Source organism: Lactuca saligna, chromosome 3 (genome assembly GCF_052625555.1).
Source record: "Lactuca saligna cultivar CGN05327 chromosome 3, ASM5262555v1, whole genome shotgun sequence".
NCBI classification, from domain to species: Eukaryota; Viridiplantae; Streptophyta; class Magnoliopsida; order Asterales; family Asteraceae; genus Lactuca; species Lactuca saligna.
Window position 1 is genome coordinate 4,840,358 of NC_136419.1, and position 11,011 is coordinate 4,851,368.

An 11,011-nucleotide genomic window follows, 5' to 3' on the forward strand; every position below is an offset into this window, starting at 1 on the left:
ACCACTTGCACTGGACTAACCCATTTGGAGTCGGAAATTGGATAAATCATATCTGCATCAAGTAGCTTGATTATCTCCTTCTTGACAACTTCCATCATGGGAGGGTTTAATCGTCGTTGAGCTTCCCTCCTAGGCTTGCAATCATCTTCCATGAGTATCTTGTGAGTGCATACATTAGGACTTATCCCTTTGATGTCCGCTATGGTCCATCCCATGGCTTCTTTATGCTCTTTCAAGACTTCAATCAATTGGTTTTCTTCAAAGTCTTTCAATTGAGAAGAGATAATCACCGGTAAAGTCTCATCTTGACCTAGATAAGCATATTTCAAATGGATAGGTAAAGCTTTCAACTCAAGTGTGGGTGGTTGGATTATGGAAGGTGGCATCTTGATTGGAGAATGAGATAAGGTAACTTGAGAAACATCCTTCTTTGTGGAATTAGTAATTTCTAAAGCCTTCACAATATTTTCGACTTCGGAATCCAATGTATACATATCCAAGGTATTCTTCAAACTTTCATCTTCAAGACTCATGTTAAGCACCATCTTCAAAAGATCCCCATTTGATAACTCGAATAATTGTTGGGTGATTGGCTCAATCACGTCAACTCGATACAATGGAGATATATTGCTAGGATATCTCATTGCGTCGAAGATGTTGAAGTGAATGGTCTCTCCATCAAACTCCATGGTGATCTTCCTATTGTGGACATCAATAATCGTGTGAGCGGTATTCATGAAGGGTCTTCCAAGGAGAATCATAGATCACTTCATCTTTTTCTTCTCTTGAAACTCTTTTAGGTTGACTTTATCCAAGTGTTTTCCCACTTCGTAAGGTGATGGCATTCACATTGGGGTTCTTCTCGGTTTGAGATGGAAGTTTACCCCTTTGTTCTATCTTGTTGAGAGCGGTTGCCAAGTCTCCAATTTGTGCTTGAATGTTGGAGAAAGTATTCTTGGTTTCTTGTTGAAATTGGGTTTGACTTTGAGCAAGAGAAGTAACAAGTTCTTGAAGGCTCATTTGATGGTTACCACTTGATTGACCTTGTTGTGGAGGGTGTTGGTAATTTGGAGGGTTATAAGAATTTTGTGGATTTGGAGGTTTTTGGGATTGGTATTGTGGATGTTGGGGTTTCATCAAAAGATTTGGTGGATTTTGCTTTGGTGGATAAGGGTTGTTTTGGGTATTCCTCCAATTTGGGTTGAAGTTATTTTGAAATCCCATGGGTCTTGGTTGACCTTGATATCCTCCCATTACATTCACATATTCCGGTTCACTTCCAAGTGTGGGACACTTATCCGTATAATGACCCGTCATTGCACAAATACCACATACCATCAATTGTTGACCACTTCCCACCACCATTTGACTTAACACATTAGTCAAATCCAAGAGCTTTGATTCCAAATGTTGAGTGTTGCTAACTTCACCAACCACTTGTGTAGAATTTCTCTTCATGTCATTTCGAGTCCCAAAATTCCTTTGATTTTGAGAAATGGTACCAAAAAGTAATCGGATCTCGTGAGGGGTTTTGTTGAAGATGTCACCACCACTTGAAGCATCAATCATCCTCCGATCTTTTTCATTCATACCCTCATAAAATTGTTGAAGAAGTAGTTGTTCGGGTATATTGTGTTGAGGACAACTTGTACACAAATTATTGAAGCGCTCCCAAAAATCATGAAATGTTTCATTTTCCCCTTGACGAATCCCCAAAATGTCACTTCGTTGGCTTGATATCCGGGAGGTGGGATAAAATTTGCTATTGAAGGCCTTGAGTAACTCTTCCCATGTATGAATAGATCCCGGTGGTAAGTTGAATAACCAATCTCTAGCTTTGTCTTCCAAGGTGAGCGGGAATGCGGTTAACTTGAAATCATCCAATGTCACATTGTCGGGAAACATGCTAACACATATCATATGAAAGGACTTCAAATGCTTTTGAGGATCTTCTCTATCCAACCCATGGAACTTGGTAAGTTGATGGATGAAACTTGACTTCAATTCAATCCCTCGGCGGTTTGCAGGATAAACAATAGCAAGAGGTGTATGAGTAACATCCGTTTCCATCATTTGTCTAAGTGTCAACTCTTGAGGAGGATTGGGTGGATTGGGGTTATTGGGATATTGTTGCAAGTAATTGGGTGGTTGTTGGTAAGGTGGATATGGGTATTGTTGGGGATTGTAGATTGGTGGTGGATACGGTTGGTAGTTAGGGTATTGGTTGTAAGGAGGTTGTTGTTGTGGGTACATTGGGTTTTGGTACATTGGAGGGGGTTGGTAAATGGGTTGATTTGGGTAATGTACTTGTTGAACTTGAAAAGCATTGTTTTGAGGTTGGTTGTTTTGGTGGAAGTTTTGGTTTTGTATTTGTGGTGGTGGTTGATAATTGGGTTGGTTTTGAGGAGGGGCTTGATTCCAAGGTGGCATATCAATGAGAGGTTCTTGTGGTTGTTGTCTTGGTTGATGGGGTGGGGTATTGGCATCTTGATTGATTGGGTTTGGGTTGGGATTATGAGGTGGAGTGTGATTCATGGCTATGTGGTTTTCAAATGGAATGTATTCAAAGGAATGACCAACAATTGGAGAACTCGGTTCGGTGTCGGTATCACTTGAAGTATGAACTTGATCTTCTATGTTGATTAGTGGAGAAGAGGAAGAAACTTGAACTAGTTGTTGTTGCTTTGCTTGTTTGGCTAACTTTTTCAACCTTTTTGCTTCTCTTTCAATTTCTGGATTGTAGAGTAGTTCACCGGTTCTTGTAGACCTAGGCATAAACAATCAAATAACAAAAACCAATTTCCCCGGCAACGGCGCCAAAACTTGATCGGGATGTCAAGCCCACCAAGCAAATTACACCCTTTGATTGCTAAATAAACGTAATATAATGGTAAAAAGGGGTATCGATCCTCGGGGAAATGGTTGTATTCAATCACCAATTGAATTCAATAGAACTAGTGAAATTAAACTAACTAACTACAATTAAAAAAAAAAAAAAAAGGGGGGGGGGGGTGTTTGATTACTTGAAAACTAAAATACTTGAATAACTAAAAACCTTGCAATTAAACAAGTTGATGAGATGCTCAAAGATTGTGAATAATTGGTTAACTAAGGCAATTCAACACAATGAACATTTGTGTGTTTATCATTAGGATCTAATACAAAGCTTATCCTTCATCCCAAATTGGTTATAGCAATCATGAAGCATGATATGCCAAGATTCCTCATAGGTAGTATGGAGGTTGGGGAAGCCCACAACACACCTTCTTAATTAAGATCAAGGGTCAATTGAAGCAATTAATCCCAAGAAATCAATTAGCTTTAAGAATGAAGGAATCCCCAATTCCTAGAGGATGTCAAATGCTTACACATCCATAAAGGAGATATGATTCATAAGCTAGAGATGATTTCTACCATCATAAAGCCTTTGTTCTAGATAAATTCAATGATCCAATGCAAAATCAATGAAATAAATCAACTATTGCTCAATCAAATACTAAGCTCATGATCAAAGCATCAAATAAGCATAAGAATTGCAAACTAGAATCATAAACATGGAACAAATTGATAATCAACATAAATCCTTCAAAACCCACAAACATTCGTTGGTTTTCAGCCAAAGTCAACCAAATAAGAGTATTAGCCACTCATGGCAAGAAAGTAACAAGAACAATAATCTAATTGCATAAAGAAACTACCTAAGATTTGGAAAGATGAAAGGAAATGGTTTCTAGCTCCCAAAATCGCCTCTTGCAGGTCTCCAATGGTGGAAAATCGTGAATGAGCCTCCAGATCTGATCCCCAAGGGTTATGGCAAGCCAAATGACCAAAATGCCCAAACTGGGCAGTTGCGCGGGTACCCGCGCGACGGAAATTCCACCCGCGCAAATATTGCTGTAATGATATTAGTCCACCAAGCCACTCCACCCTTCCACTACCAAAGATTCCTTTGGTCCCCCCTCCTTGTCCATGTAATTTGAAATGCACCAATCATCATTTAGCCACCAAATGGATGCTCCAAGCCCAAAATTTGAATTTTATGATCCATCTTCACAAGCCCAAATAATCCAAGTCAATAACTTTCAAAGCCCAATTCCTCCTCTTTGATTCCGCCAAGCCCAATAATGCTTCGGGAGCCCACTAAGCCCGTCTCCAATCAACCCGCAACCGCAACAAGCACCGGAAAACCTACAAAATATCTCATGCAACATAACAAGCACCCGGTACGATCCATACTAAAGAAAAATAAATAAAATACAATGCATTAATGATAAAAAGATCTAAAAATCTAAAATAAACTAATAAAAATAAGGAAATAAAATAAGCTATCAATATGATTTGATATAAACAGAGTTTAAAAGAGTTTTAAAGTGATTTTAACAACATTTAAGCATAAGAAATCCCTTTTGTTTGTTTGTTTCCACATCTAAAATCATTAACACAATTATACTGTGTTCTACTTGTATTCACCCCCCCCCCCCACCCTAAAAAGCATTTAAAAAGGTAAATTGTAGGGGTATGAACTCACCTCAAGTGAGTGATTCGTTGGAATGTTCGATATAGGATGCTTGTTTACACTAGTTAGCTCCCGAGACAAAACCAAGTCCTAAATAGCAATTCACGCGACATATTGGCATGAAATTAGTGACTAAAGCTTCAAAGGTGTTAAGGAAACAACCTAGGATATAAGAGTTACTTACAAAAGAAGTGTTACAAGCGAAAACGAGTGACTGCTTGGAGTTCAAGGTTGGGCTTTGGTGTTTACGACCGTAAATGGTTCAAGATTACTTGAAGATTCAAGTGTTTTCGGCTGTAAACCCAGAAATGAAGGGTGTTTGATCAATGAAAAGAAGAACACTAGATGTTCTTGTCAAGATCCTAAGGTGAATCAAATGATCCTCGGATGATAGTTGAGAGAAAACTAAGGGTTTGCGATTGAAGATCTTGAGAGAAAAGTTTGAGTTTACGGCTAAAAGTGTAGAAGTGAGGAGTATTTCAATCAAACATATATATATATATATATATATATATATATATATATATACATATATGTTAGATTTTGCGGTCCGAAGGATTTTACGGCTGTAAACCGTTTGCGGTTCGAAGGTTTACCGCCCATGCGAGGGTTTGTGGCTACGAGGGTTTGCGGCTACGAATGAAGGTCCTCGGTTCCAAATTTTTCCCCTATTAAACATACAACATCTTTGAATACAAGGTCTATACACCTATGACTCATTAATCTAACTATAAGATAATTAAAGAAATAAGTTTGACCTTTATTGGATAAGTTTGACTTTAGTTGGCCAAGTTTGACTTGTACAAGATTGAAATTACGGGTTGTCACGGTGTAGGGGAAAACCCAAATTTTTAGGGTTTCCACTCTATTTAAGCAACTTATAACACCTTGGGATATTTTATTGATTAGCCTCCATCACCCTATACCCTAAGAACGAAACCGTAAGTGCCTTTTGTAAGTTTTGAGCTTGAATGTGAGATTTGGTGGTGTTTTAGGGAATGAATAAGAAGAAGAACACTTGGAGGTAGCTTGATCTTGTAGATACAGATTCATATTCATCTTAGCAAGCCATTTAAGTTAAAAAGCTCCCATCTTGATGATTCCTTATGTTAGATCCAACCCAGGGTGTTATTTATGCATTTTTGGGTCTTTTAAGCTAAAGTTGAGCTTATGATATACTCCAGAAGTCATGGATGTTAAATCTTAGCTCCATTAAGGTCCTTATTCATAAAAAGTAATCTTTATGAGAGATATGGATCCATGAAAGTGTTAAGGTTCTTATTAAGCATCCTTTTAAGTGTTAGGTCCCATTAAGTCATGCATGAGAGTACAGTTTCCAACTTTATGTGTTAAGTCACCATTTAGGATGATATCTGAAGGTTTGGCTTATTGGATTAATCAATTAAGTTCTTAATATGTTGGGTTGGTAATCTAGGGAGTACACACGGCGTACTCAGCTAGTACACTGCACGTACTGGCCTCGAAAGGAGTACGCTAAGCATACGAGTTGAGTACGCACCTGCATACTCAACATATTGACTTTTGGTTTGATTATCACGAGTTTGGGCTATATTTTGGGCTTTTAGGGTTTGGGACTAGTTGGGCCATAAGACTTCTCACTTTGGGCCATGGATAAACTATGGACTTGCTTGGGATTAGGTCCATGATGATTTTTGGGCCCAATTTGGAAGTTGGTCCTTTATGGCATTAGGATGCCATTTAGGAATTTGGGCCTTTTGAGAATATGGGTTAGGCCTTGGTTTTGGGATAAGTAAGAAAAAGGGTAAAATGGTCTTTTACTCAGGATATTGGACAAGTACCTTAGATTCTTGATTATAGGTCGAGATCCAATTATTAATTGGATATTATTTGATGATGTTAGCGTGGGGATTTTCTAGACCAGCAGTTCGAGATGTATTGGGAGATTCAGCAGTAAGAGATGATTTTCCTCACTGTGTTTAGCAAATCGAAGGCACCAATGTTGGCCCATGGTTTATTATGGTTAGGATGCTCGTTTTTTGTGTGACTCTTGCATGTGTTATGTGTTTATATGTATATCAATCAAGGCCCGATGATTATCCTGTATGCTATTTATCTTTGTGATTATTGCATGTGTTTATATGATTATATGTTTATATGTTTATATGTATACCAGGCGGGGCCTGATGACTGACGAATCTGTTCTGTGTGGGGCTTGATGATGGGCGAGGCCAATTATATGTCTGATATGTATAGTATGTGGTATTTTGGAGAACTCACTAAGCTTTGTGATTACGTTTTTCAGTTAATGTTTCAGGTACTTCTGGTTCCAAGAGGAAGAGCTCGAGATGACTACATTGCACACACCACATTGTTCCGCGTTTTCTATGACTCTGATGTACTTGGATATTATTTGACACACTCTGATTTTCACTATGGTTTTATGTAATTGATTGGGTTGATGGTTTATTTAATATAAAATTTGAAATTTTTGGGACTTTACAAATAAAATTGTGAACCGTTACCACAAGGCAGATACCTTACATGCACTAACCAAAATTGAATCGAATGGGGCAAAAAACCGAACCAAACCAAACCATATGAATACGGGTAACCATGGTTTGGTTTAGGGGTACCCGCTAAATATAGAGAATAAGACACAAATGGCAAGAAAGAGTGGGATGAAAGACGATCTCATCCTGATGTCTGTTCTTTTCGTATCAAAGAAAATCTTTGAAATAAAGATTCAATTGCCTAGTTAACAGAGGCATAGAGTGAGTAGGGATGTCAAAAAGTCTCGTGAGTCCCTGTTTCCGTAGGGGCACCGTCTCGTTTGAGAGTATTTATTAAAAAAAACGGGGACTAGACGGGGGCAAGGTTAACCCCCGTTTTAATTTCGGGGGCGGGGGTGGACAATCCCGTCCCGAAACCCCCATGGTGATCCCGTTAATAAATTATACATATGTTTATATATATTAATTATATAAATATAATAAATAATAACATGATTTTGAGCCTCCAAAATTCAATAAAAACATGGTTTTATGTTGTTAGTATAATGTTTTTAAGATGTCATAACTTTTTTATTTTTAACATGTAAAATTATGTTATAAATAATTATTAATTATCTAAAAAATAGTTTATTTTAGCCCAAAAAAAGGCAGCCTAAAATCAATCGGGGGAGGGGGAAAGGGTAGGAAGGCTGGACATTTCGGGGCCGGGACGGGGACAGGGAAATTTCAGGAGCGGAGGTGGGGGATGCACTCCCCGTCCCGGTTGCCTCTGTTGACATCCCTAAGAGTAACAATGGGCCAACTATACGTGCAATAATTCTAAGCAGTGCATAAATTCCTATGAATTTCATTTCATTACAACAAACTCTTTTTGATCCGGACTGACATAGTGAACGGATCAATTTCAATTTGAAAAAGCCATATATATATATATATATATATATATATATATATATATATATATATATATATATATATATATATAGGTGGGTTCAATTAAGAAAATAAAAAAGGTTGAGAATGGAGGAATCATTCTCAACCACTCATTTAATTAGCCTCTAAACATAAAGGACACGGTGACAGACTTGTAAATATGATATGATAACCTTTAATCACAAATACGTAAGTGTAGAGAATTAGATAACAATTGAAATTTATTCTAATTGCTTGTTTATCATCCAAATTTCTCTTTCAACCTTCAACAATCATCCAAATTTCTTCAATTAAATCATCGATCAACGTCATCCTGTGTTAATCAATCATCGATATTCATCAATAACACGTGTTGACAACAAAAAATTATTTTTTGCTTTTTCAATCCAACCTTTAATTTTGCTTGAATACGATAATATCTTCAACATCTACGATTAATTATACTACCATCGATAATCAACAAAAAATCCACTCCATATCATTCATTCAACATCGATTCTCAAATAAAACTTCAAAATTGAGTATAGAAAAAGATCAAATCGTTTTTTTGTTTGAAAATTTTCATATAATTCTTTATCTATCTACTATTTTGTAAGATTTAAATAGTCAAAATATCATGTTTTTAACATTTTTAAAAAAGTTAAATTGTATGCACTCCAACTATTTGATGAAATGCATAAACTAAATTACCACGTTATATTCATATATGAACATGTTTTCTCACTTGAATCAATATTTGATTATTAAAACAAACAAACGAATATGCAAGTCTATATGTTATTCATATGTGAATAACATATAAAAATGATGTATATTTGTGAAAACACATTGTAATATTCATATGTGAATATACTGTGTAATAACAGTAAAATAATATTTGACAGTTCGGTTTGTTTATCTGCAGATATCTAAAAATCAAAACCAAAATCGACCCATTGCTACCCAGTTTTTTTGATTTCGATTATTTTTTATTTCGGATTGGCTCGGTTTCTCGGTTTGACGATTTTTTTGCACACCCCTACCCATTAGTTGGTTCTCTTGTAATGCCATGAAATAAAGTTGGTACGATATTTGTGTCATTTACACCTAAAGAAATGAATTACACCTATATGCATTTACATATATTATTATAATGCATGCAAAAAGAAGGCTTTAGGTGAGTGTCATCATCCTCACACACTTCAAAAGCAACCTTCTTTTTGACATATACAATTATCACTGACTACCCTCACCAAAGCCGCTCTATCATTCTATCTTCAACTTACAAACACCATCACATAAGCGATCATCCAATAGTGTTTGCTCCTTTTTGGAAACATAAAAGTTTCCCCAAACAAACTTTAAAGAAACCACGAGCAAATTTCAACATTTGCTTTCTTGATCCACTCTCTTTTGGTTTCAATGCTCACCTCTCCAGACAAACTCTTTTGAATTTGAAAGAAACCAATAACATATTTCAAGATTCGCTTTCTTGATCCACCCCCTATTTGGGTTCAATATCACTATCTCGAAACAAAAACAGGAAACCACACGAAAGCTAAGATTTTTCCCATCAGATCTAAAAAGGTGAAACGTTTTTGCTGTCGTTCACTGAGCGATCGCCTGTAACTCCTCGGGAAACACGAAAAGATTGATGGGCTCTAATCATCTTTCTCTCCTTTGGATGTTCCTCATTCTCTTATCATTACCATCAAGATTAGTACTCACTGAAGGTCAAGGGATCAAATCCACAAGACTCCTTGATCTCGTGATTCGAGATTACACATTCAAGTCATACAGCAAGTACTTCAAAACAGGCACACCATACAATATCAACTTGCCATCAAATCTCACCGGCATTATGGTTTATACTTCAAGATACCGCTGTGGAAGCCTCAAGAGGTATGGTGCAAACATCAAAGAGTTTCACTTGAAAGTTGGTGTGGATGTTCATCCTTGTATAGAAAGGATCCTTATAGTAACACAAAACCTAGGAAACAATTGGTCAAACATTTACTATGACAACTATGATCAGTTACTAGGTTATCAACTAGTGTCACCTGTATTAGGTTTACTAGCTTACAACTCCGGTGACGATTCAGACTTGAACACCCAATTTGAGGTTAAAATTCAGTCCCCGGATAAGTCCGGAATTCAAATTGATTTCACTAATTATACATCGTATGGGAACTCGACTTTAGATGGGAGGATAAAGATGTGTGCAACATTTGGAGGTGATGGGAAGGTGACACTAGAAAAAGAGGTTGCACCCAACATTTGTGGTGCCACAACCCATGGGCATTTCGGGTTGGTGGTCCAATCACCATTGTTGCCGGTGAGGAAGAAGATGCGGCGGTGGACGGTTGCGTTTGGATGCTCAGTTGGGGCTGCAATCGCGGTTTTTCTGGTGGGGTTGCTTTTGATTGCAATGTTTATGAAGGTAAAGAAGAAGGCAAGATTGGAGGAGATGGAGAGAAGAGCTTATGAAGAAGAAGCACTTCAAGTGTCAATGGTGGGACATGTGATCAGGGTTCATACTGCTTCTTCCACAAGAACTGCTCCAAGAATTGAGCAAACTCTTAGACCTCCCCGGTGAGTTTGATTCGTCTATTGTTTATACTACATTTTGTATCCATAATTCAATAGAGAAAGATATCAACTAATTAACTTGATGGTTTCCGAAACTTTTGAACAATATTCTACCATCAAATGTTCGTCCAGCTAGCAAAATTCGAGTGATTCGTGCACCCCAAGCTCCTAGCTAGATGATGAAATAGTAAAAATACCATGCTTACCTCGGTCCCCGATAAAATTCAGCCTATTAGATTGCTTGAAGGTTAAATTTGAATTATGTTAATTGTCAGGTTATTTGGAAAAAAAAAACAGTTTTATCTGGTGTTATGAGGAATAAATAACTTTAAAAAGTTTAACGTATCTATTATCTATCGAATATTGACTTGTTTTCAACCATTAGAAAGTATTATTAAAAAAATATAGGTTAGAATGTTTTCTAAAATTATAACCCCCAAGTGTTTCGTGTACCTACCTATATGTGTGAGTAGATGAGTGTTTCTATACTATGAATAGATGA

At 37.0% G+C, this 11,011-nt stretch overlaps 1 protein-coding gene across 1 annotated transcript; it reads left to right on the forward strand.

The window, feature by feature from the left end:
• The first annotated feature begins 9,147 nt into the window (after window positions 1-9,147).
• Window positions 9,148-10,667, forward strand: LOC145034295 (transmembrane protein, putative (DUF1191)). The gene is made up of 2 exons (XM_078982675.1): window positions 9,148-10,512; window positions 10,642-10,667. Exons 1-2 carry the CDS (start codon window positions 9,575-9,577, stop codon window positions 10,643-10,645), a joined length of 942 nt encoding a protein of 313 aa, XP_078838801.1. The 5' UTR covers window positions 9,148-9,574; the 3' UTR covers window positions 10,646-10,667.
• The last annotated feature ends 344 nt before the right edge of the window (window positions 10,668-11,011 follow it).